This window comes from Oncorhynchus clarkii, chromosome 21, assembly GCF_045791955.1.
Source record: "Oncorhynchus clarkii lewisi isolate Uvic-CL-2024 chromosome 21, UVic_Ocla_1.0, whole genome shotgun sequence".
NCBI lineage: Eukaryota > Metazoa > Chordata > Actinopteri > Salmoniformes > Salmonidae > Oncorhynchus > Oncorhynchus clarkii.
Genome location: NC_092167.1, coordinates 25,363,343 through 25,391,184, shown reverse-complemented (window position 1 = coordinate 25,391,184; position 27,842 = coordinate 25,363,343). Strand labels below are relative to the sequence as shown.

General features: G+C 40.9%; 1 protein-coding gene across 3 annotated transcripts; it reads right to left on the bottom strand.

The window, feature by feature from the left end:
- LOC139378791 (polyadenylate-binding protein-interacting protein 2B-like) lies at positions 1-27,429 on the bottom strand. Of its 3 annotated transcripts, XM_071121289.1 has the most exons (5): positions 27,187-27,423; positions 18,466-18,638; positions 11,937-12,113; positions 10,126-10,238; positions 7,462-10,021 (listed from the first exon to the last, which is right to left on the bottom strand). In XM_071121289.1, exons 2-4 carry the CDS (start codon positions 18,625-18,627, stop codon positions 10,128-10,130), a joined length of 450 nt encoding a protein of 149 aa, XP_070977390.1. In that variant the 5' UTR covers positions 18,628-18,638; positions 27,187-27,423; the 3' UTR covers positions 7,462-10,021; positions 10,126-10,127. The 3 variants fall into 3 exon arrangements, with proteins under 3 accessions (XP_070977392.1, XP_070977390.1, XP_070977393.1); XM_071121291.1 differs by lacking the exons at positions 7,462-10,021; positions 10,126-10,238 and adding an exon at positions 1-2,671 and having other exon boundaries at positions 27,187-27,429; XM_071121292.1 differs by lacking the exon at positions 10,126-10,238 and having other exon boundaries at positions 7,462-9,199; positions 27,187-27,424.
- Positions 27,430-27,842: the final 413 nt, after the last annotated feature.

The window sequence follows — 27,842 nt, the reverse complement described above, 5'->3', positions numbered from 1 at the left end:
TTTTAACAAGTTCACTTTTTATTTTTATTAAGACCACCAGACATACCTGCAGTTTCACATTTTTCTTCATCTTTTTGTATTGAAATTCGTACTTTGGGTCGTTGGGACTTTTTCCAACTCAAAATCCATTATTTTCATGTAAATCCAACTGGCAGACAATTCCTATTGGTTGACCCAGGGTGCACGTGGCCTGTGGTTAGTCAACCCTCGCTCAAGTCCCACCCATTCATTTTAAACCTCCCCTAGACACTAATCTAGCGTTCCCCCCCCCACCATAACCATAACAGTTAAGATTAGTGTGATTCATAAATGGTACCCAACTGCCTATGTAGTGCACCACTTTTAACCAGGATCCTTTGAGAGCTCATAGGGAGTGCTATGGGCCCTAGTTAAATAAAGGTTCAATTAAAAAAACAGGGCATAGGGTGCTATTTGGGGGACACATCCATTCCCGTTTTGACCACAAGCTACGGCAACCCAAGAGACAAACACCTTGCTCCTCTAAAAACAAGAGATTGATTAACAGATAAACCTGATAATGTATTGATCAACATTATTGATCCAACAAAGTTCAACATGATGCTTCCATTCCTTCAGTACTGCGAGAGGCAATGGCACCCTATTCCCCATTGAGTGCACTACTTTTGACCAGAGCACAGGTCAAAAGTAGTGCACTATAAAGGGAATAGGGTGCCATTTGAGACGCACAACAGGGAACGGCCTAGTTACAAACCAAACACCAATACCCTAACCCATGCACTCTGGTTCCCTATCACGTGACACCTCAAATGATGCACTTCTTTAGATCAGGACTCTAGGTTCTGATTAAAAGTAGGACTATATTGCAGCGTTTGTACAGGCAGCCCAATTCTGATATTTTTTTCACTAATTGGTCTTCTGACCAATCAGAACAGCTCTGAAAAATATTTGATTGGAAAATATCTGATGTGATTGGTCAAAAGACCAATTACTGGGAAAAAAATACCAGAATTTGGGTGACTGTGTAAACGCAGCCTATGGGGAATAAAACTTCAACCTTTTCACCCACAAGGAGGGAGTGAACAATGGTGTAGGGCAGGGAGGGGTATTCAACTCTTACCATACGAGGGTCAGAGCCTGCTGGTTTTCTGTTCTAGCTGATAATTAATTGCACTCACCTGGTGTCCCAGTTCTAAAATCAGTCCCTGATTAGAGGGAAAGATTTTTAAAAAATGCAGCGGAACTGGCTTCGAGGTCAAGAGTTGAGTTTAAAGGGTGTAGGGGATAGGAAATATGAAAAATTGGTTTGGAACCAGGCCCATGAGAAATAAAAACAGCTCTACACAGAGTGAGTCTGTATGATGATGATGTCATAACGGTAAATGAGACAGAAGAGTAATGTCATATTGTGACCAGAGGTACGTAGTTACAGAAATCTAGAACGGCCAACCGTGTCGTCCACATTGGCTCCAGTCGTCGTTCGTTAACAATAATTACATTCGTAGTTGGATTCCAATTAGAATGGTAACGTTGTGGAACATTCTGGCGCCAACAAGGCCGCCATGAAACGTATAAATGCAGATCTCAAAATGGCACCCTATTTTTACTAGGTAGTGCACTCTATAGTGGAACAGGGTATCATTTGCAATTCGCTTGTTGTATTCACATGGAACTTTTAGGTGCCAACATGGCAACCATGACAAGTAAAAAATAAAGTTGGAAAATCTCAAGAGTTTGCAATTTCTCTGTATATGTACGCCTTTATATGCATCCGAAAAAGCACCCGTTTTCTTATGGAGTGCACTACTTTAGATCAGGGCCCACAATGGTAGGGCCCTGGGCCAACAATGGGCCCTGGGACCAGATTCACAAAACCTTAAATATAGATTTAAGAAGAAAAGTCTTAAGGAACAAAATGGTAGTTAAGAAGAAAGTTAAGCAAAGTTGCTATTCCTCAAAAAGGTTATTGGAAATGTTATTGCACATTTTCTGCCTAAGTAAAAAGTTGAAAATAAATTTTATTGGAAATGTTCTTAATTCCAAGATAGCTACAAAAAAAATGTAAAAAAGCAATTGAACATGTTTATTTCACACAAACGTCATCTAAAAGTTTCAGTTTTGATCATTTTAAACCCATGTTTTAGAACAGTAATAAATATGCTAACATGATTGCCATTGCTTGCTAAATCGGTTGCCTAGCAACAAGCATCTTAAGAAGATTGAGAAGTTCATAAGAAAATCATTAAATCTTAAGATAAAACACTTAAGAATAAAAACAAGCTAGTTCGTAAGTTTTTGCGTTTAGAAGTGTTTTGTGAATCTGGGCCCTGGTCAAAAGTAGTGCACTACATAGGGAATAGGGCACTATTTGGGATACAACCTCGAATGTAAATGCAGCAGCAGCAGCAGTGCCCTCTGTAGGGCTCTGTTGATACTGATACCTCGCCCCTGTCCTTTAGTTTACAAGTTGAAACAAATAAAATAAAAATCTTAAAGAAAAGAAGTTCCCCCACCCCCTTACAGGTTTCTACCTACACACCCTGGACCTGTGTGTGTTTTGCGGTCAAGGCCGCCAGAGTCTCTGCAAGGTTATGTGAGCGTGAATGTTCGTGCTCCCTGGGGTTGAGGGGGACTCCTAGTATTTCACTCCCGGAATGAACTCCTTCGCATCAGGGTTCAAGTTGCTTTTCCTCTGCAGAGATAGATGGAGGGGGGGAGGAGATTGAGGGACGGAGGAGTGGAGTGATTAAGGAGAGAGAGAGAAAGTGTGAGAACCCTCAAATTGTACAAACTAATTTACATTTTACAATGAGAAGACCATTGTTGTACAGAATATGGTGTGCATAAGTGAATGGGTTTTCCCTAATGTGTGTGTGTTCCATGCAGAAGCATCACCACAATGCATAATATAGTAAAGAATTTGGTAGTATGTCCAACAGGCCTCACAACCGCAGAGCGGTATGCTGATGTCAACGTTGTGAACAGAGTGCCCCATGGTGGCGGTGGGGTTACGGTATGGGCAGGCATAAGCTACGGACAACAAACACAATTGCATTTTATTGATGGCAATTTGAATGCAGAGATACCATGACGAGCTCGAGGCCCATTGTCGTGCCATTTATCCGCCGCGATCACCTCATGTTTCAGCATGATAATGCATTGCTCCATGTCGCAAGGATCTGTACACAATTCCTGGAAGCTGAAAATGTCCCAGTTTTTCCATGGCCTGCATACTCAGACATGTCACTTATTAAACATGTTTGGGATGCTCAGAATCAACATGTACTACAGCGTGTTCCTGGGAGAGGAGTGGGACAACATTCCACAATCAACAGCCTGATCAACTATGCGAAGATGTCGCAATGCATGAGGCAAATGGTGGTCACGTCAGATAAGTTCTCTGATCCACGCCCCTACCCTTTTTTTTGTAAAAGGTATCTGTATTCCCGGTTATATGAAATCCATAGATTAGGGCCTAATGAATATATTTCAATTGACTGATTTCCATATACAGTGCCTTGCGAAAGTATTCGGCCCCCTTGAACTTTGCGACCTTTTGCCACATTTCAGGCTTCAAACATAAAGATATAAAACTGTATTTTTTTGTGAAGAATCAACAACAAGTGGGACACAATCATGAAGTGGAACGACATTTATTGGATATTTCAAACTTTTTTAACAAATCAAAAACTGAAAAATTGGGCGTGCAAAATTATTCAGCCCCTTTAAGTTAATACTTTGTAGTAGTTGAAAAACGAGTTTTAATGACTCCAACCTAAGTATATGTAAACTTCTGACTTCAACTGTATGTGTGTGTGTGTGTGTATATCCATATATACACTTAGGTTGGAGTCATTGAAACTCTTTTCAACAAATTTACACATTTCTTGTTAACAAACTATAGTTTTGGCAGGTCGTTTAGGAAATGTACTTTGTGCATGACACAAGTAATTTTTCCAACAATTGTTTACCATCAGATTATGTCACTTATAATTCACTGTATCACAATTCCAGTGAGTCAGAAGTTTACATACACTGATTTGACTGTGGCTTTAAACAGCTTGGAAAATTCCATAAATTATGTCATGGCTTTAGAAGCTTCTGATTGACATCATTTGAAAAAATTAGAGGTGTACCTGTAGATGTATTTCAAGGCCCACCTTCAAACTCAGTGCCTCTTTGCTTGACATCACGGGAAATTCAAAAGAAAACAGCTAAGACCTCAGAAAAAAAATGGTAGACCTCCACAAGTCTGGTTCATCCTTGGGGCAATTTCCAAATGCCTGAAGGTACCACGTTCGTCTCTACAAACAATAGTACGCAAGTATAAACACCATGGGACCACGCATCCGTCATACCGCTCAGGAAGGAGACGCATTCTGTCTTTAAGAGATGAACGTACTTTGGTGTCGAAAAGTGCAAATCAATCCCAGAACAACAGCAAAGGACCTTGTGAAGATGCTGGAGGAAATGGTTACAAAAGTATCTATAGCCAGAGTAAAACGTGTCCTATGTCGACATAACCTGAAAGGCTGCTCAGCAAGGAAGAAAACACTGTTCCAAAACTGCCTAAAAAAGCCAGACTACGGTTTGCAACTGCAAATGGGGACAAAGATCGTACTTTTTGGAGAAATGTCCTCGGGTCTGATGAAACAAAAACAGAACTGTTTGGCCATAATAACCATCGTTATGTTGGGAGGAAAAAGGGGGAGGCTTGCAAGCCAAAGAACATCATCCCAACCGTGAAGCAAGGGGGTGGCAACATCATGTTGTGGGGGTGCTTTGCTGCAGGAGGGACTGGTGCACTTCACAAAATACATTTGTATCATGAGGGAGGAAAATGTGGATATATTGAAGCAACATCTCAGGAAGTTAAAACTTGGTCGCAAATGGGTCTTCCAAATGGCATACTTCCAAAGTTGTGGCAAAATGGCTTAAGGACAGCAAAGTCGAGGTATTGGAGTGGCCAACAAAGCCCTGACCTCAATCCTATAGAAAGTTTGTGGGCAGACCTGAAAAAGCATGCTAGGAGGCCTCATTTACACCAGCTCTGTCAGGAGGAATGGGCCAGAATTCACCCAACTTATTGTGGGGAGCTTGTGGAAGGCTAACTGAAACGTTTGACCCAAGTTAAACAATTTAAAGGCAATGCTACCAAATACTAATTGAGTGTATGTAAACTTCTGACCCACTGGGAATGTGATGAAAGAAATAAAAGCTTAAATAAAGCATTCTCTACTTTTATTCTGACATTTCACATTCTTAAAATAAAGTGGTGATCCTAACTGCCCTAAAACAGGGAATTTTTTGTAGGATTAAATGTCAGGAATTGTACAAATGTATTTGGCTAAGGTAAACTTCCAACTTCAACTGTACATACACATACAAAATATTGATATGCATGTACATCTTACAGGTTCATTTGGTTCAAATATCGCCAAAGTCAGAATATTGTAGCCTAGGCCTATATAAATATTTGCTCATAAGGGCAGACTTTTGTATATAAATTCATTCATATGGTTATATAAAGGCTGAAGGCTAAAAACAGACTATACTTTATCTATACTAAAGGAGGGGGTTGTATTGAATATTCCATCTGTAAACCAGTACTTAGTCGCACAGGGACGCTAAGTTGCATGTGGCTGTAAAGATCAGAATTTTGTCTTGCTGGAGTAACAGCTCTCCGCTGTAGCCCTTATAGCGATCAGGGATGACGAGTTCAGAGAGGGATGTAGGTACAGGGGCCATGCCGGTTAGGTCTTTTGTAGATGCATCAACTTCATGTTTTTCCAGAGAGAGCATTTCTCCCCAAATAGACACAGGCCATCCATGTGTACCACGGTCCATAACTTGATTGGTTTCTTCCTGGGTTTCCAGGCTTTTCTCCTTCAGGACATTCATAGTGGATTCTGCAATTTCAGCAATACCGGTTGCTGACAAATGTATAAAATCGAGCACACAGCCATGCAATCTCCATAGATAAACAATTGGCAGTACAATGACCTTACTGAAGCACTCGGGGACTTCAAAACGTGGCACAGTCATAAGATGCCACCTTTCCAAAAAGTCAGTTCATGTCAAATTTCTGCCCTGCTAGAGCTGCTCCGGTCAACTGTAAGTGCTGTTATTGTGTAGTGGAAATGTCAAGGAGCAACAACAGCTCAGATGCAAAGTGGTAGACCACACAAGCTCACAGAGGGCTGAAGTGCGCAAAAATAGTCTGTCCACAGTCGCAACACTCACTGCCGAGTTCCAAACTTCCTCTGGAAGCAACGTCAGAGCAATAACTGTTCGTCTGCACACAAGCCAAAGACTAAAATGCACAATGTCAAGCGTCGGCTGGAGTGGTGTAAAGCTCACCCCAATTGGACCCTAGAGCAGTGGAAACTCGTTCTCTGGAGTGATGAATCACGCTTCACCATCTGGCAGTCCGATGGACTAATCTGGGTTTGGCGGATGACAGGAGAACGCTACCTTCCCCAATGTATAGTGCCAAAAATAAAGTTTGGTGGAGGAGGAATGATATGTGGGGCTTTTTTTCATGGTTCGGACTAGGCCCCTTAGCTCCCAGTGAAGGGAAATCTTTACGCTACAGCATACAATGACATTCTAGATGATTCTGTGCTTCCAACTTTGTGGCAACAGTCTGGGAAAGGCTCTTTCAGCATGACCATTCCCCCGTGCACAAAGCAAGGTCCATACAGAAATGGTTTGTCGAGATCGGTGTGGAAGAACTTGACTGGCCTGCACAAAGCCCTGATCTCAACCCCATCGAATACCTTTGGAACGCCGACTGCGAGCCAGGCCTACAGCCCACAATCAGTGCCCGACCTACTTAAAGCTCTAGTAGCAGAGTAGAAAGTCCCACAGCAATGTTCTACTGGCTTCTCAGAAGAGTAGAGGCTGTTATAGTAGCAAAAGGGGGACTAACACCATATTTAATGCCCAGAATTTTGAAATGGGATTTGACGAGCAGGTGTCCACATTCTTTTGGTCATGTTTGTCAGTGTTCGCCTTCATGCACCATCCATGCACAGAGGACAAATTCAGATTCCATTGCTTGTTCTGACCTCTTCTAAGAATAATGAATGCTGAGGGTATTAGTGCAAGTTCTTTTTAAGCACACTATTTTGATTATTAACATATGAACACCTTGCAATTCAATTGCTGGACTATTCAAAGCCATCTATCCAACCCTTCTACTCAGATCCGGCAGTTCAGAGGATAGTTTCAAAGGTTATCAACTAGGCCTAATTATTGTTCATTAGCAGCATACTTTAGTTTGTGTGCCTATTATTTAACATTTAAGTATGACCTAAAGAGAAACGTATTTTGGGTGTCATGGGAATGTAACACATTCCCCCCCAAAATGTACTTGTCCAAAATCGTGTGCATTAAAACAAGTGTTCTTTGTATTAATGGCAGTGTTTGCCTATCAATATAAAGCATTTATCTGTGAAATTAGACAATGAACTTGAACCCTGTTTCAACAAATAAAAGCTTTATTTCCTTGTAATTAATGTTATTACAATGTTAGTCTTGTGAATCTCTCATGCATATTTTTTGATTGAAAATGGGATCAATGGAGAGATTGACAAATACTGATTTCAAAACAAATGGACTACATTCTCATTACCAAGACATTAGTAAGTATTAAAACATTTTTAAAAGATGCCCTTGCCTTCAAAGTTGAACCTCAGATAGATCTTTAGTATAATAGCCATTAAGTTCAACTCAATAAGGGATTATGTTCTTTTGAAATAGCCTAGATTTTCCTTATCATAATGAAACGACATAGGCCATTACAAAATCCATTTGACCTATGGGTCATTCTTGGGCTGCGGTAATATATTTCTAATAATGCATTTTCTGAACACCCCACAACGTTAAGTACATATTAAACCTTCAAGAAAACATATTCCCCAACTCCGGCATTAAAGCCCTTTTATTGTCAATTTGTGTCTGATATGGACACCATTTATCTTCAACCCCGTCACAGATAATATGGACGTTGCCTGAATATGATTATAAAAATATACTTGTTATAAAAGCAACATTTATCTAATGCTCATGTGTCCCCCAAACCAAGTATTATAATATACAATTCATGTAAAACCTCAAATTTACTATATTAAACCCTGAAATACACATCATCAGCAGGCTCATCATATAAATAAAATGCTTTCAATTCAGAAAGAACTAATCTTCTTGACATTGTGCTTAACATTTCAGACTGAGCTCAGAAAACATTAAATTCATATTCTTCTTTGCCATTTTATTTACCAAATATTGTCATTTGACAGGGTTGAGACTAGGGTTGAAAACTGTGAAAGGGTTAGAGAGACATCGGTTTTCATATAAATTAGTTTACTATCAAAATCCCTCCAAGATTTACCCCAAAACATTGCATTTCATTGTATGCAACCCCGTAATAAGGACATTAGATATATTTAGAATAATCTGGGTTTTATTAACCAAACTGCAGTAAAATATCTAAACAAACAAAAACATCACGCATTAGGGTAATTAACATTCAACAGGTTATCAGAAAAGTTCAACGTGTCAAACTGTAGGAACATTTTCCAAGGGCGTTTAGAATGCTAGAACAGCTAACTACAGCACTAGTGTCAGCATGACTATACTTCTCTGGAGCACCATATTCATTCATTCTTGGCTTTCTTCCTGAGTCTGGCCCACACATCTCTCTCTCAACGAGGCGGGATGTCACACGCTGTGGGGGTGGTATCGTCGACACCGGTGCCGCCGCTCATTGACTCTGTACCGGCAACCCCGGTGTATATATATCCCCGCTATTGTTATTTACTGCTGCTCTCTTTTTCTCACCTCTTTCTTTTTTTAGGGGGGGAAGGCATTTTCTTAAACTGAATTGTTGGTTAAGGGCTTGTAAGTAAGCATTTCACTGTAAGGTCTACACTTGTTGTATTCGGCGCATGTGACAAATTTGATCAAGTCCTTCATCCAACTGACACCAGTGGATTACGATTTGAGAAGGCCAGAAAAATCTGTTTGGTCCTACACGATGCATACATTTCACTTATACACTCATTCCATCTGTGCCGAGGATGATGCCTGCCTGAATACAGGTTATTATATTCCACACCACTACCCAAGAAGACTTGAATTTCCCCACTGGATTTCGTCTAGAGGTTGTGGATTTTCCTCATTGGCTGGCTGTTCTGGAGCAGCCAGGACCTTCTGCCTGAAATTGAAGTGATATGTGTTAAAGCATGTACAGTTTAGGTCCTTCTTTGTTGAACAAAGGCAGCTGACATCACGAGACATCAGCTCACCAGGAGCAAGGATGATGACCTGATGTATTCTCAAGGTGGAGGGCAATGCTGTCAATGGGGCTTGGCATCATCTCCATCGCACATGCTCATTTCCTCTCCTTGCTTCTTGTGTATGCTGTTCCACTGTTTAGACTGGTCTCTCTCACTTAAATTACTGATCTTTATCTTGTTCCCTGCCTCAACCTTTCTTTTCCATCGCTGATGCGCTCTCTCAAGGTATTGTTCCCTTTTTTCTGAGTTAGCATTTTGACGTGCTTGACACTGCCTTTGTCTTTCTGCTGCTGATGTGGGCGCTGTCATTCCCTAGACGTTTCAATGAATAATGTTAAAGCAAAGATTCTTAGAATATATACACTATAATCCTTGAGTAAGGATGTAGAGCGACTTAAAAAGAACCGAAGTCTTGCCCAACTCTCCTACCACCAGGCTACATGCTTTAAAATAAAATTCACATGGAACATTACAGCATGTTTCATAAGTGAATATAAACAATATGTATAATATTGAATAATTCATGCAATATTCATAAATAACTCAACTCTGTCACAGGTTAACAACCCTGTTACAATGAAACGTTACAGGTTGAGTTTTTTTGATATTGATAGATTTATACTTCAACCCATGAAAATACACATTGATAAGTACTCGTTTTAAAGTTTTCCATCTTTATTTCATCTAACAGGGTTGAGTTGGTCAGGGTTGAGTTGGTCAGCTCGACGATCCCCATCGGACTTTAAAAAAACAGATAACATAATGTGATTACTTGCCTGTTTCTGTACCATTCAGTTGAAAAATGTCACTTCCTCTTAATGATGGCACATAAGGGTGGACTGACCATTATTGATGGAGTTTGGTTGGCGTGACAGGGTTGAGTGTAGACTGAGGGACAGTGCTAAAATTGTATGATTTTAAATCAATAATCATGCATTTATTTGATTTAAAAAAATACTTTAAAACAAAATAAATGTTTGCATTAATGGCAAAAAAGTTAATTATGTGCACATTTTAATATTAATTTCCCAAGTAAAAATTAAGTGGACCGCATTTCTTGACAATTCTTCATGTCAGTTAAAAAATATGATTTTAAATAAAAGTTTCCATTAATGCTATTTAGTTCAACTCATTATACTGGATATTTCAATTTATATATAAAAACTCTTAACATTTCATTTTGGTGACCCAAAATAAAATAAAAGTCAGAGGCACTGAAATATTACCCGAGCCCAAGAATGTCCACTATATTAAATTGATTCAGACTTTAAAATGTAGGGGGAAAGGCAGACATTTTATATAAACATTGGATTTCTGTGGTCTGAATTTCATAATTTTTGTTTTCATTGTTTTCCATTGGTAGGCCTACCAATGTGTGTCACCTCACTCTGAATGCCTGCTCACTGATGTCAATACCAAAGCTGATAATTGTGACTGATTGAACTGGAACGATTGAATTGGAATGACGATGTCAGTGAGAACCCAGTATAGCCTCACCCTATAATCATAAGCTATTGTTACTTAGTCTCTAAAAATCAATGTTTCCATTTCTAGTCATGAAACATCCAAAGGTCAGCCTTTCCAAGAAATGTTTCCAGCTTTACTTTTTTCTTCAAAACTGACCAAAATGCAGTATGCTATACACGGAGTGTACAACACATTAAGAACACCTGCTCTTTCAATGACAGCATTCACCTGACAGCATCCATTATTGATGTCAATTGTTAAATCCACTTCCAAGCCGTGTAGATCAGTGATTCCCAAACAGTCCTCAGGAGCCCAGTGTGATAATTAGTTGATTATTTGAGTCAACTGTGTAGTGATAGGGCAAAAAACTAAAACCTGCACCCCTTGTGGTCCTGAGGACTGACTTTGATGTAGCTGTAGGGGAGGAAAATGTTTTTTAAAACCACATTGCGTGTGCCAGAGGGTGAATGGGCAAGACAAAATATGTAAGTGCCTTTGAACAGGGTACCATGCGCACCAGTTTGAGTGTTTCAAAAACTGCAACGCTGATGGGTTTTTCCACAGTTACCTGTGTGTATCAAGAATGGTACACCACCAAAAGTACATTGAGCCAACTTGAGAACTGTGGGAAGCATTTGAGTCAAAATGGGCCAGTATGCCTGTGGAACGCTTTCGACACCTTGTAGGGTCCATGCCCCTAAGAAATTGAGGCTGTGCTGGGGGCAGAAGGTAGTGCATTAGGTGGTCCGAATGTTTAGATGTTTAGCATAGATAATATTCTGCCCATATGAACACATTTATTTTAAGCAATATAAACAGCTATGCATGATTTAACGAAAAGCAGCAAACAGAAACATTGTTTAACATACTTTAATAAAAGACTCCGATAGAGACAGGATATAAAGCTGAGGTAACATTTTATAACGCTACAAGGAAACTCAACACATCTTGGCGAAGTTGATTGCGTGAGGAGGGTCTGTGCGCTGCGTAGTACCTTCCACAGAAAACATAACATGCCGTGTGTTTGACGCTGTGCGTGTGTTGGCACTTCCCTTTACCGCCATATTGTCTGCGTTTCCCCCATTACCAACTGACAGGCCTTTAAGCTGTTGCTGGATCTGGCTGACTGACATACACATATATAGATATATATTTGTTCCACGCTGTGTGTGTGTGCTCCATGCTCACCGCCATCTCCTCTGCGTTTCCTCTGTCACTGACTGACAAGCCGTTGAGCTGTTGCTGGAGCTGCCCCATCCCTGAGGGGAGGTCTCTGGCCGGGATGAACCAATCCTGGTCCTCCTCATCTAACATCTCCTGGAAACAACGCTCCAAGAACTCCTGCTCCAACAATTCCTCTTCAACCTAACAGCGACAAAGGAGAGAGGGTTTAGTATCTACACTGGACAAAAATAAAAACATGCAACAATAAGATTTTACAGAGTTACAGTTCATAGAAAGGAAATAGGTCAATATTTTTTTTTTATGTATTAAGCCCTAATATTTGGATTTCTAATTACTGAGAATACAGATCTGTTGGAGACAACCCTGATGAAAACAGCTTGTCTGTCGAAATGTTGGTTATTAGGTTAAATTATTGCATCTGAGCTCCTAGTGTGCGGCTCGGCTCGCCTTTTCTTTTTCAATTGGTCACAGATCCAGTAACTTTAAAAAATGTTTTTGAAAAAGGTAGGGGCGTTGATCAGAAAACCAGTCAGTATCTTGTGTGACCACCATTTGCCTCATGCAGTGACACATCTCCTTCACATAGAGTTGATCAGGCTGTTTATTGTGGCCTGTGGAATGTTGTCCTACGCCTCTTCAATGTCTGTGCAAAGTTGCTGGATATTGGCGGGAACTGGAACACGCTGCTGTACATGTCGAACCAGAGCATCAAAACATTATTCATGGGTGACATGTCTGGTGAATATGCAGGCCATGGAAGGACTAGGACATTTTCAGCTTCCAAGAATTGTGTACAGATCATTATGCTGAAACATAAAGCAATGGCAGCAAATTAATGGCATGTCAATGGGCCTCAGGAACTCGTCACAGTATCTCTGCGCATTCAAATTTCCATCGATATGCAATAGTGTTCGTTGTCAATAGCTTACGCATGCATGCCCATACCATAACCCCACCACCACAAGGAACTCTGATTTGCTGATGTCAACACTCACCCACACGACGCCAGGCGCGTCTACCATGTGCCCGGTACAGTTGAAATGGGATTTGTCTGTGAAGAGCACTCATGGGTTCTTTTATTTCAGCTCATGAAACCAACACTTTATATGTTGCATTTCTCTTCAATATACAGTGGGGAGAACAAGTATTTGATAACCTGCAAAAATCGGTGTTTCCTACTTACAAAGCATGTAGAGGTCTGTAATTTTTATCATAGGTACACTTCAACTGTGAGAGACGGAATCTAAAACAAAAATCCAGAAAATCACATATGATTTTGAAGTAATTAATTTGCATTTTATTGCATGACATAAGTATTTGATACATAAGAAAATCAGAACTTAATATTTGGTACAGAAACCTTTGTTTGCAATTAGAGATCATACGTATCCTGTAGTTCTTGACCAGGTTTGCACACACTTGCAGCAGGGATTTTGGCCCACTCCTCCATACAGACCTTCTCCAGATCCTTCAGGTTTCGAGGCTGTCGCTGGGCAATACGGACTTTCAACTCTCTTCAAAGATTTTCTATTGGGTTCAGGTCTGGAGACTGGCTAGGCCACTCCAGGACCTTGAGATGCTTCTTACGGAGGCCACTCCTTAGTTGCTCTGGCTGTGTGTTTCTTGTCGTTGTCATGCTGGAAGACCCAGCCACGACCCATCTTCAATGCTCTTACTGAGGGAAGGAGGTTGTTGGCCAAGATCTCGCGATACATGGCCCCATCCACCCTCCTCTCAATACGGTGCAGTTGTCCTGTCCCCTTTGCAGAAAAGCATCCCCAAAGAATGATGTTTCCACCTCCATGCTTCACGGTTGGGATGGTGTTCTTGGGGTTGTACTCATCCTTCTTCCGCCAAACACGGTGAGTTGAGTTTAGACCAAAAAGCTCTATTTGTGTCCATCAGACCACATGACCTTCTCCCATTCCTCCTTTGGATCATCCAGATGGTCATTGGCAAACTTCAGACGGGCCTGGACATGCGCTGGCTTGAGCAGGGGGACCTTGCATGCGCTGCAGGATTTTAATCCATGACGGCGTAGTGTGTTACTAATGGTTTTCTTTGAGACTGTGGTCCCAGCTCATTGACCAGGTCCTGCCGTGTAGTTCTGGGCTGATCCCTCACCTTCCTCATGATCATTGATGCCCCACGAGGTGAGATCTTGCATGGAGCCCCAGACAGGGGGTGATTGACCGTCATCTTGAACTTCTTCCATTTTCTAATAATTGCGCCAACAGTTGTTGCCTTCTCACCAAGCTGCTTGCCTACTGTCCTGTAGGCCATCCCAGCCTTGTGCAGGTCTACAATTTTATCCCTGATGTCCTTACATGGCTCCCTGGTCTTGGCCATAGTGGAGAGGTTGGAGTCTGTTTGTTTGATTGAGTGTGTGGACAGGTGTCTTTTATACAGGCAATGAGTGGAGAACAGGAGGGCTTCTTAACCTCTTGCAGCTCCCCCCTACTTTGTGCAATTTCCACCTGAAGACATACCCAAATCTAACAGCCTGTAGCTCAGGCACAGAACCAAGGATATGCATATTCTCTGTACCATTTGAAAGAACACACTCTGAAGTTTGTGTAAATGTGAATTGAATGTAGGAGAATATAACAATAGATCTGGTTAAGATAATACAATGAAAAAAAAACATACGTTTTTCTTTTTATTGTTGTATCATCTTTAAAATGAACAAGATAAAACAAACATTCAGATAGGATGACGGGGACAAATTCAGTGAAAAATATAAAAGAGGGCAACAGTACTTGTGCAAAGTTTCAGAATGATAACTTCCAAAATGAGTGTGCTCATGAAGTCACCCTGGTGTCCCACACATTTTGAAATAAATAACTATATACCAAAATGGTATTCTAACCCCCCCCCCCCAAGAAAAGATTGGGGGGAAAAAAAACTTGGACCTGAATCCAATCGAGAATCTGTGGAAAGAACTGAAAACTGCTGTTCACAAATGCTCTCCATCCAACCTCACTGAGCTCGAGCTGTTTTGCAAGGAGGAATGGGAAAAAATGTCAGTCTCTCGATGTGCAAAACTGATAGACATACCCCAAGCGACTTACAGCTGTAATCGCAGCAAAAAGGTGGCGCTACAAAGTATTAACTTAAGGGGGCTGAATCATTTTGCACGCCCAATTTTTCAGTTTTTGATTTGTTAAAAAAAAGTTTGAAATATCCAATAAATGTCATTCCACTTCATGATTGTGTCCCACTTGTTGTTGATTCTTCACAAAAAAATACAGTTTTATATCTTTATGTTTGAAGCCTGAAATGTGGCAAAAGGTCGCAAAGTTCAAGGGGGCCGAATACTTTTGCAAGGCACTGTAATTGACAGCTTTGGATAGAAAACACTAACGTTACCAAAAATGTAAAGATATTGTCTGTGAGTATAACAGAACTGATGTTGCAGGCGAAAGCCTGAGAAAAATCCAATCCGGAAGTGCCCCAGGTTTTGAAAGCGCTGCGTTCCAATGACAAGCTTACGCTTTCTACGTATTCCCCAAGGTGTCTACAGCATTGTGACGTAGTTTTCCGCATTTCTGTTGAAGAATAGCCGTATGGGGGCACATTGCGTAAGTGGTCACATGGTGGCTCCGAGAGATTCTCGCGTAAAGTGCAGAGGTAGCCATTACTCCAATCGGTCCTAGAGAAAAAGGAATTGTCCCGACGGATATATTATCGAATAGATATTAGAAAAACACCTTGAGGATGGATTCTAAACAACGTTTGCCATGTTTCTGTCGATATTATGGAGCTAATTTAGGAATATTATTCGGCGTTGTGGTGACCGCAATTTCTGGGCGATTTCTCAGCCAAAACGTGAAGAACAAACGGAGCTATTTCGCCTACAAAAATAATATTTTGGGAAAAAATTGAACTTTGGCTGTCTACCTGGGAGTCTCGTGAGTGAAAACATCCGAAGTTCAAAGGTAAACGATTTCATTTGATTGCTTTTCTGATTTCCGTGACAAGTTTGCCTGCTGCTAGCAAGGCATAATGCTATGCTAGGCTATGATAAACTTACACAAATGCATGTCTAGCATTGGCTGTAAAGCATATTTTTTAAATCTGAGATGACAGGGTGATTAACAAAAGGCTAAGCTGTGTTCCAATATATTTCACTTGTGATTTTCATGAATAGGAATATTTTCTAGGAAGATGTGTCCGTTGCGCTATGCTAATTCGTGTCAGATGATGATAACGGTCCCGTTCACGGGCTGGGCGTCACTACAGGTTAAGGTATAGGGGGCAGCATTTTCACTTTTGGATAAATAGCGTGCCCAATTTCAACTTCGTGCTACTCATGCCAGGAATATAAGATATGCATATTATTAGTAGATTTGGATAGAAAACACTGAAGTTTCTAAAACTGTTTGAATCATGTCTGAGTATAACAGAACTTATGTAGCAGGCAAAACCCCGAGGACTAACAGTTCAGAATTTATTTATTTTTGATCTTTCTCTGTTCACCGAGTTCTCATTGGCAAATTATATTTCTTAGGAACCTGTTTTCAGTTCCTACCTCTTCCACTGGTTGTCACCAGTCTTTGGAATTTGGTTGAGTTATTCATTTGTGCAATGAAGAAGTAGGTCATCTAGGAGCAACGTAACACTGTTGAGTGCGCAAGACGTGAAAAGTAGCATGGTTTGTTTTCTTCCTGTATTGAACACAGATAGACCCTTATACAATTTGATCGATTATTAACGTTTAAAAATACCTAAAGTTGTATTACTAAAATAGTTTGAAATATTTTGGCAAAGTTTATAGGCAACTTTTAAATGTTTTGTTGCAGCTGTTTTTTGGCAGCTGTTTTTTTCTGAATCAAACCAGTCAAATAAATGGACATTTGGATATATATGGACGGAATTAATTGAACAAAAGGACCAATTGTGATGTTTATGGGACATATTGGAGTGCCAACAAAAGAAGCTCGTCAAAGGTAATGCATGTTTTATATTTTATTTCTGTGTTTTGTGTAGCGCCTGCAGGGTTGAAATATGCTACCTTCTTTGTTTACTATTGTGCTGTCATCAGATAATTGCTTCTTATGCTTTCGTCGAAAAGCCTTTTTAAAATCTGACATGTTGGCTGGATTCGCATCAAGTGTAGCTTTAATCGAGTATCTTACATGTGATTTAATGAAAGTTTGATTTTTATATAATTTTTTTGAATTTGCCGCGCTGCATTTTCCCTGTTTTTTTGCCCAAGTAGGACGCAAGCGTCCCCTATACCATAAGAAGTTAAGACATTACGTTACCCATCTACCAATCACTGCCCTTCTTTATGTGGCTTTCGAAAAGCTCCCTGGTCTTTGGAATTTGATCTGTGATTGAACCTTTCTGGCGCAGGGGTCCCGCTAGCGACCCACCTCGACAACATCCGGTGAAATGGCAGAGCGCCAAATTCAAAATACAGAAAACGAAACATTAAACCTTCATGATAATACAAGTGTCATACATGATTCTTTAGCTTAGAATCTTGGCAATCTAACCGCATAGTTGGATTTCAAAAAGGCTTTACGGCGAAAGCACAACATTCGATTATCTGAGGTCAGCGCCCCACAACAGCATATTATCCAAACAAGGGTCAAAAAATCCCAAATAGCGATAAAATAAGTAACTTACCTTTGAAGATCTTCCTCTGATCGCAATCACAAGAATCCCAGGAACACAATGAATGGTCGTTTAGTTTTATAAATTCCTTCTTTATATCCCAAATAGTGCGTTTAGTGGGCGTCATTGAGTTCAGTAATCCACCCGTTCAGAATGCAGACACAGGAGTTCCAAAAAGTTACCAGTAAAGTTTATCCAAACAAATCAAACAACGTTTCTAAATCATTATTAGGTACTCTAAATAAACAATATTTCATATGGAGCAAACCATTTTCAATAGGAATGGAAAAGAATGCAGCGCACGCCCTCGGTCAAATGCTCAATTAGACTAGTTTTGCCATAGGACTTCCTGAGGATAAACAACTATTCCCCTTTGTTTTTTCAGAATACAAGCCTGAAACCATGTATAAAGACTGTGGACATATAGTGGAAGCCATAGGAACTGCAATTTGGGAGGCGGAAGTTTTTGGTTTCATTAACTTCATATTGGAATTGGCTGGCAGGTCAACAGAAAAAAAAAATGGTCCTTGGGTTTGCGCCTGCCAAATAATTTCTGTTATACTCACAGACATAATTATAACAGTTTTAGAAACTTTAGTGTTTTCTACCCAAAACTACCATGCATATGCAAATCCTAGCTTCTGGGCCTGAGTAACAGGTAGTTAGTTACTTTGGACCTCAGTCATACAAAATTCAAAATACTTCCCCCTCTCCCTAACAAGTTTCACACTCAATACTTGACTGAGGGAGCTTACAGATGTCTATGGGGGACAGATGAAGGGGAAGTCATTCATTTCAAACAGAGCGAGTCCATGTAACCTGTGATTTGTCACCACATTTTAATTTAGGATTGCCTAAAGGGGGTGAATACTTATGCAACAATGATATTTTACTGTGTGTGTGTACCAACCTGTCTGTTGTACGCATCCTCGTTCTCCATCCACATGTACTCAGCGAAGGGATCGTCTCCTCCCTGTTCACCCTCTCCTGCATGGCCATTGGCTACAGCCTCCATGCCTTCCTTCCCCGGCGCCCTGCCCCCCGGCATCTTCGCTACCTCGGGACCACTCATCTCCGACGGCTCTGATTGGGCGGGATAGATAAATGTTGTGTTTTTTGCTGGCTACTCACTAGCATGTGGGCTTGTGCTTGAGAGATTGTTTATGACTTAACCTTCGCCTCCCCCATTGAAGAGTTGCAGCGGTGAGACAAGATCGTAATTTGGAGAAAGAGAAAAAAAAAGGTAAAAACAAAAAAATACATAAAAAAATGATATACGCCTATGGGCTAGGCTACATGAGATGTTTGACTGATTTGAAAAAGTTTTTAAAAAGCATGCGCTGTTGCTTGGCAACAGTGGGCATCATTCACAAGTTAATATTGTCACCCATCAGACTACTCAAATTGAATATGTTCTTTATATACTAAATAATATGTGTGAACTTAGTTTTGATTTAGAATGGACTGTTATCATGCACCTGTCTCGGAACAGGGGTGTAGGGGAAAACAATATGCAATCTATGCACTTAAATGGTGAACGGATGACGCTTTTCCCGTGGTTCATTTTCATGCCAGCCTGGTAGGCTATATTGCTGTTGCAAAGAACTTAATATTAGGAAAGTTAATAAATAAGTAGGCCAAGCCTATAGAAAGCTGATTGGATCTGCTTTTTAATAGGCGATCAAAACACTTCTCACGCAAATCCATAGCCTATAGAAATGTTGCAGAACATGAGCTCATTAAGCGTTTGATTTGATTTTCAAAATATTGATGTCAGAGTGATTAGAGGGACAATAGTGATGAGTACAAGGCAGTTAGCAAGTTTGGTCATTAGTGGACTACCATCGGCAGCATCAGAGCTCAGAGAAGCCTAATTACAGTGATTAAATGGTCACATAGAATTCGACTGCGGCCATGACTCATTACCACCACACAGGCGGTCACACGGTCACCGTAACAGCCCTGGGCATGACCTTTGCTTCGCTGCAGTTGATAACCACTGGAGTGGAGTCTTGTCAGTTTTTTCTTGTAGGCCTAGATGTTGGTATGTGTGATAAAAGAGCCAGGCCATCGGCGAAGCCAAGGTCTCGCCTGATCTTCTGTTGTTCACCGGATGACCTAGTCTATTGCCAGGTTGAAGAGTAAGGCAGATAACACACAACCTTGACGAACTCCAGACTTCACAGCAAAGCTTGTGTTGTTTGTTCCCAGTGTGCATGAAAAGTTGCTGTAGAACTGTTTTATGATTTTAACATGTCTGGATTCCATCTACAACACAGATTTCATCAGCATTTTGAAAAGACTTAAGAAAGCTTACTCAACTCTCACACAATATTCTCTGACAGCAGTACTGTACTGTCTGATTTTGATATTACTACAAGTGTTGCATGTTGTGTGATCTCCCTCTGAAATTGTTGTTTGTGCTTCTTTCAGCCATGAGCTAGAAAAAAATCCAATCAAAATTGTTAAATGAAAATCGTGAAGGAGATTCTCCCATTCACTGATGAAACTAGATAAACATGGGTGCAAGGTGTGTGTAGCTTTGCCAATGTTGTTGTAAGAGTTCCATTAACCCCGATAATGACAAATTGAATACAATTCCATAAATGTATTTTGTTTAAGATCATTCCAATCATAAAGGGCTACACACAAGTCAAAAGTAGTGCACTAGCCTTTTAGCAGCTTACTAGTTTAGAGGGAGGTAACACCTGTGCAAGGCCGGATTAAGACCCTAGAGCAGATGTCCGCACCCCCGTGGAAATCTAACTACCATAATAAAACATCTCCATCAAACTGTCAGTTTAAAATACAGATCTGTTTTTTTTTTTTTTCACCTTTATTTAACCAGGTAGTCAAGTTGAGAACAAGTTCTCATTTACAATTGCGACCTGGTCAAGATAAAGCAAAGCAGTTTGACACATACATTTTTCTCCACCACATCAGCTAATATCACACTTCTCCATCAAATCAAATGTTATTTGTCACATACACATGATTAGCAGATGTTATTTATTGCGGGTGTAGCGAAATGCTTGTGTTTCTAGCTCCAACAGTGCAGTAATAGCTAACAAATTGCACATACAGCCAATACACACAAATCTAAGTAGGAATGAATTACGACTATATACATATGGACGAGCGATGTCAGAGCAGAACAGACTAAGATACAGTAGAATAGTATAGAATACTGTATATACATATGAGATGAGTAATGCAAGATAACTATTAAGAGAATGAGAAACGGTTGAATAGTACAGAACAGTATATACAGATTAAAGGCGGTGAAAGGTGACAGAGCTAGACGGAGATAGAGTGGTGTTTGTCAGACCATGAGTGTTCTGATTGGACAATACTTTGTACAGCTGTGTTGTCATCTAGTGGAGAAGTTGAGTACTGTAGCTTTACATTTTCTAACTCTTGGTGCAGAGCTATTTCCTGTCAGAACAACAGAGATAGTCTCTTACTAGGCCTTGGTTAAAGATACGTCTAAGTACTTTGAGTTAATAGGACATGCGTTTGCTAATTCAAATTGTGTTTCTATAATTTATGTTATTTACATGTTTATATTAGTGTTCTAAGTTCCGATTATGCTAAGCGAATTGCGCTAACTATCGTCCATTCACGTAACATTATGTGTTAGCATGCTAGCTAATGTTTGACAGAATTTAGCTTCTTTGGGTTTTGGACAAAAATAACTATTTTATGTGTTCAGATTCCTCGTGACAGAGCTAAAGTATTAGTTATTCAGTTGTATGGACACTTAGATTGTGTGTATATGTTGTGTGTGTATATGTTTTGTGGCACCTTTCCTGTGATGTAAATTGTCCTAATTTCTGTAGTCATGTTGGCTAGCTAGGCTTATTTTCTTGTTGCTAGCTCATGATAGAAACGCTGTTCTTTATTTGTATGAATGTATATAGTGATTTTTCTAATACATTCTCCTTTCTGTATCTGTTAAAAACCAAATATATTTTACTAAAGATACTTAACGGTACCAGTGCCTCCTTGATTCTTTACTGGAAGAGTGTAAACTGTCTGCCAAGCTTTGTAGCCTACACATTGTGAGGGCAGAACAATGAGACATTAGGTCTTCTCACAAAATCACCTGTAGAGTCCGAACGGTTTGGGCTACAAACTATTATGACCCCTCTGTGGAAAGGTGAGACTCTCACGAACCCCTTGGCGCATGAGGCCAAACATTCCAACCACAGGAGCCTGCTCTCAAGGTTCAAAATACACCAGAGAGCATAATATAGCCACAGAGGATCAATAGTTTCCTTTGGCCTATTTTGCAAATGAGATTTGTTTTTTTCAAAGTGCTGTACAGAAACCCAGCCTAAAACCCCAAACAGCAAGCAATGCAGGTGTAGAAGCATGGCTAGGAAAAACTCCCTAGAAAGGCCAAAACCTAGGAAGAAACCTAGAGAGGAACCAGGCTATGAAGGGTGGCCAGTCCTCTTCTGGCTGTGCCGGGTGGAGATTATAACAGAACATGCCAAGATGTTCAAATGTTCATAAATGACCAGCATGGTCAAATAATAATAATCACAGTAGTTGTCGAGGGTGCAGCAAGTCAGCACCTCAGGAGTAAATGTCAGTTGGCTTTTCATAGCCGATCATTAAGAGTATCTCTACCGCTCCTGCTGTCTCTAGAGAGTTGAAAACAGCAGGTCTGGGACAGGTAGCACATCCGGTGAACAGGCCGGGGTTCCAGGCAGAACAGTTGAAACTGGAGCAGCAGCACGGCCAGGTGGACTGGGGACAGCAAGGAGTCATCAATGCCAGGTAGTCCTGAGGCATGGTCCTAGGGCTCAGGTCCTCCGAGAGAGAGAATTAGAGAGAGTATACTTCAATTCATATAGGACACCGGATAAGACAGGAGAAGTACTCCAGATGTAACAAACTGACCCTAGCCACCCGACACATAAACTACTGCAGCATAAATACTGGAGGCTGAGACAGGAGGGGTCAGGAGACACTGTGGTCCCATCCGAAGATTGGCCACAGCTCACAACAGCTCAATAGGCTTGAGATCCAGTGACTGTACTGGCCACTCCATTATTGACAGAATACCAGCTGATTAGTTCTTCCTTAAATAGTTATTGCATAGTTTGGTGCTGTGCTTTGGGGTCATTGTCCTGTTTGTAGGAGGAAATTGTCTCCAATTAAGCGCTGTCCACAGGGTATGGTATGGTGTTGCAAAATGGAGTGATAGCCTTCCTTCTTCAAGATCCCTTTTACCATGTACAAATGTAGGAAAAAGGAAACCGCACACTACTCTTGGTAGTATCACTGATCTTTAATAAGCTTATGTATCGGCCTCACGGCCTTCATCAGAGCTTTTGGCGAAGGCCGTGAGGCCGATACGTAAGCTTATTAAAGATCAGTGATACTACCAAGAGTAGTGTGCGGTTTTCCTTTTCTTGTTGCTAGCTCATGATAGAAACGCTGTTCTTTATTTGTATGAATGTATATAGTGATTTTTCTAATACATTCTCCTTTCTGTATCTGTTAAAAACCAAATATATTTTACTAAAGATACTTAACGGTACCAGTGCCTCCTTGATTCTTTACTGGAAGAGTGTAAACTGTCTGCCAAGCTTTGTAGCCTACACATTGTGAGGGCAGAACAATGAGACATTAGGTCTTCTCACAAAATCACCTGTAGAGTCCGAACGGTTTGGGCTACAAACTATTATGACCCCTCTGTGGAAAGGTGAGACTCTCACGAACCCCTTGGCCCAGGAGGCCAAACATTCCAACCACAGGAGCCCGCTCTCAAGGTTCAAAATACACCAGAGAGCATAATATAGCCACAGAGGATCAATAGTTTCCTTTGGCCTATTTTGCAAATGAGATTTGTTTTTCTCCCAGACAACTGGATGATGGGGAAAATTGTATTAATTAGCTTTTCAAAAAAAAAAAAAAAGACGTTTAAAAAAACAACTATGGCAAAAAGCCACCTATCTGCTAAAGGAAACCCTGGCGTTAATTAAGTGACATGGCCCAAGGAAAAACATCTGGTTTATGATGTCAACACAACAGGCCATGTAATGGTGCTTATGTAATTTTATTTGACCTTTATTTAACTAGGCAAGTCAGTTAAGAACACATTCTTATTTTCAATGACGGCCTAGGAACAGTGGGTTAAGTGCCTTGTTCAGGGGCAGAACGACAGATTTTTACCGTGTCAGCTCGAGGGAGTCAGTCTTGCAACCTTCCAGTTATTAGTCCAATGTAGCTAGCTGGGACACACTTTTCACACCACCTCAATACAAAGTGATTATCATGGCAGGTTAGGAGAGAATATTTCTAACCCTAACCTTAGTCTCCTAACCTGCTACGAAAAAGTAACTTCGGTATCAAAGTGGCATGAAAAGTGTTCCCCATAGCTAGCCAGCTAGAGACTTGCATGGGAGTGTAGCAATCGCATAAGATTGCATTCAAATCTAAAGTATTGGTCACATACAGATGTTATTGCAGGTGTAGCGAAATGCCTGTGTTTCTAGCGACGACAGTGCAGTAATATCTATCAATTTCACAACATATACCCAATACACACAAATCTAAGTAAATGAAGCTGGTGTGTGTGTGTATGTATGTGTGTGTATATATACATACACTGCTCAAAAAAAATAAAGGGAACACTTAAACAACACAATGTAACTCCAAGTCAATCACACTTCTGTGAAATCAAACTGTCCACTTAGGAAGCAACACTGATTGACAATACATTTCACATGCTGTTGTGCAAATGGAATAGACAACAGGTGGAAATTATAGGCAATTAACAAGACACCCCCAATAATGGAGTGGTGACCACAGACCACTTCTCAGCTTCCTGGCTGATGTTTTGGTCACTTTTGAATGCTGGCGGTGCTTTCACTCTAGTGGCTCGGGTAGTGCAGCTCATCCAGGATGGCACATCAATGCAAGCTGTGGCAAGAAGGTTTCCTGTGTCTGTCAGCGTAGTGTCCAGAGCATGGAGGCACTACCAGGAGACAGGCCAGTACATCAGGAGACGTGGAGGAGGCCGTAGGAGGGCAACAGCAGGACCGCTACCTCCGCCTTTGTGCAAGGAGGAGCACTGCCAGAGCCCTGCAAATTGACCTCCAGCAGGCCACAAATGTGCATGTGTCTGTATGAGGGCCCAACGTCCACAGGTGGGGGTTGTGCTTACAGCCCAACACCGCGCAGGACATTTGGCATTTGCCAGAGAACACCAAGATTGGCAAATTCTTCACAGATGAAAGCAGGTTCACACTGAGCACATGTGACAGAGTCTGGAGACGCCGTGGAGAACATTCTGTTGCCTGCAACATCCTCCAGCATGACCGGTTTGGCGGTCGGTCAGTCATGGTGTAGGGATTTCTTTGGGGGGCCGCACAGCCATCCATGTGCTCGCCAGAGGTAGCCTTACTGCCATTAGGTACCGAGATGAGATCCTCAGACCCCTTGTGAGACCATATGCTGGTGCGGTTGGCCCTGGGTTCCTCCTAATACAAGACAATACTAGACCTCATGTGGCTGGAGTGTGTCAGCAGTTCCTACAAGAGGAAGGCATTGATGCTATGGACTGGCCCGCCCGTTCCCCAGACTTGAATCCAATTGAGCACATCTGGGACATCATGTCTCGCTCCATCCACCAACGCCACGTTGCACCACAGACTGTCCAGGAGTTGGCAGATGCTTTAGTCCAGGTCTGGGAGGAGATCCCTCAGGAGACCATCCGCCAACTCATCAGGAGCATGCCAAAGGCGTTGTATGGAGGCCACACACACTACTGAGCCTCATTTTGACTTGTTTTAAGGACATTACATCAAAGTTGGATCAACCTGTAGTGTGGTTCTCCACTTTAATTTTGAGTGTGACTCCAAATCCAGACCTCCATGGGTTGATAAATTTGATTTCCATTGATAATTTGTGTGATTTTGTTGTCAGCACATTCAACTATGTAAAGAAAAAAGTATTTAATACGAATATTTCATTCATTCAGATCTAGGATGTGTTATTTTAGTGTTCCCTTTATTTTTTTGAGCAGTGTATATAAAAGAGGCAGTTGTAGCTATATAGAGATCTAGCGTGCTACAGTAGCTAGGCTACTCAGCTACAACACGGGCAAGCTTATATGCTAGTCATGACACCCACCCAACGTTTGCTTGGTGATGTTGAATACATCAACATCAGTCCTAACAGACGGTTACATTTTCAGTTCTCGTGACTTAGTAATATCATGCTAATGAAGTGTAGGACAATGAGCTAGAGCTAGCTAACGTCACAAATGAAACCACGTGTTGTATTTATTTTACAATCCACAATGCTAGGATTACACCTGTAGGTTGCTACTGGCTTTCGATCTGATTATCCTTAATTTTTTTACTAGTCTGGTGTATTCATTAGGATAACAGTTTACGATTTAAGATCCAAAACTTCAGGTTTCTATTGGACAAATGTATTTAGACCCCTGCCCAATCGGCGGAATTAATACACCACGGGTTCTTCTCTGCCTTGTGAAATGCTTAATTCTCGACTAAGACTTTGGCTAAATTTACTAAATTCTTGGTGGTAGATTAAATTCTAGTTTATAATAGACCAGTGTCACAAAAAGGCTAGTTAGCTAACATCAATGTTGGTTACAACACACAGGACCTGTACATTAAGTTATAACATAACAATAGTTAAATGACATTAGCGAACTCTTAGTTAAAAATAGAGGATTTAGCTAGGTAATACTAACGGGCAACAAACACCATAACCATGCGACCACCACCACGGATGGGCCTACAAGGAAAACATAACGGAACGCTAGCTAAAGGAGTTAACTAGCTAGCTAAATTTCACAAAACATCGACAGTGAACATGTTTTGGAAAATGGAACAGCAATATTAAATTATATAACTCCACAAAGCAATGTAACAACGAGTCGGATTCCATTCACATGGCACAATGGATTGATGCGTCAGAGACGCAACTAGTTAGGAAAACTAGCATGGCTAGTTAAGTGAATGGGATTTTAGAAAGGAATCCGTTCAAAACGCAAGACTCAGCGTTCAAGTGCGTGGTTGTGAAATCCATGTAATAACTGACCGTGGGTGTTCGAAAGCAGTGCCTGGCATTCGTGCTTTCGCGTTACTTCAAGCAGACAAATTAACGTATTTCCAACAACACACTTTCCTGGCGAGGCTAGCTAAACGACATTAGAAACACAGTGGTCTGTATGCTTGAACAAACGTCAAACACGTCTCTTTCACCAAAAACACACGCGCGTGTAGCGGAGTGGTAAGAAAAGGTAAGTCTATGGGCTTTATTTGTTGAATATTGGAATAGAAACAAAAGTATACCAGACTGTTACTAAACAGTTGTTTCTTGTGACACAGTGGATAGCTCTAGTTCAAAGCAATGCTAGTATTAAAAAAATAGCACTTTGTTGGCTAGCAGAGTAAACAACGTTATGTTAGCTAGCTAACGGACAATGCAAAGTGTGTTTTCTGAAAATCACTAACGTTATATCCTTTATAGTTACCTACTTAGCTTTGTTTTGATATTCAACTGTCAAGCAAAACGAACAATACGACCATTCTGAATAAAAATAAACAGGCACAGCAATTAACTTAGCAACATAGCGACTTACCAATAACTACTCACCAACCAAATTGAGATGTGATAAACAAAACCCGTCCTAAAAACTAAACAACGGCGGCGTCTCCTATCTTCCCGGAAATGCGAAAGAACCACACCACAAAACAATAGAATACATCCGTTTAAGCCTCGTAAAATATGCGTCTTTGTCAGTTTTCTCCCATTATTGTCCATAGAGAGACTCGAAAATCACGATTTGTGCCACAAAGGCGAGCCAGGAAAACGGTCACGTGGTACCCGATTGTCCAACTGTACACACAGAACCTTCGATAAGCCCCGCCTCCTTTGTTACTGTTGCAACCTCAGACAACATTTTCCTGGGAAGCTAAATTTCCATAGCCTTGGGAAGTAGGGGTGCTGACAGTGTTGGGTTTGTTACTTTCTAAGTGTAATCCGTTACTCTTACATGTCCAAAAATTGTAATCAGTAACGTACCTTTTGGATTACCCCAAACTCAGTAACGTAATCTGATTACATTCCGTTACTTTTAAATTACTTTCCCCCTTAAGAGGCATTAGAAGAAGACATCGATGTATGTTACCAATTGAACAACATCTATTGCAGGATAAATCAACGTTAAAGTTTACATAGCTGGCCATATGTGGATGTTACATTTTACTTTATGGGTTGGTTTTGTAGGCTTCTTCT

What these genes read in the sequence shown, in the direction of transcription:
- LOC139378791 (XM_071121289.1), bottom strand. Translation starts at nt 18,627, where the DNA reads ATGAGTGGTCCCGAGGTAGCGAAGATGCCGGGGGGCAGGGCGCCGGGG. An exon ending in AGGATGCGTACAACAGACAG is followed by an intron (nt 12,114 to 18,465) that starts GTTGGTACACAC and finishes TGTCGCTGTTAG; the next exon opens with GTTGAAGAGGAATTGTTGGA. An exon ending in GAAACGCAGAGGAGATGGCG is followed by an intron (nt 10,239 to 11,936) that starts GTGAGCATGGAG and finishes TTTGTTTTAAAG; the next exon opens with TATTTTTTTAAATCAAATAA.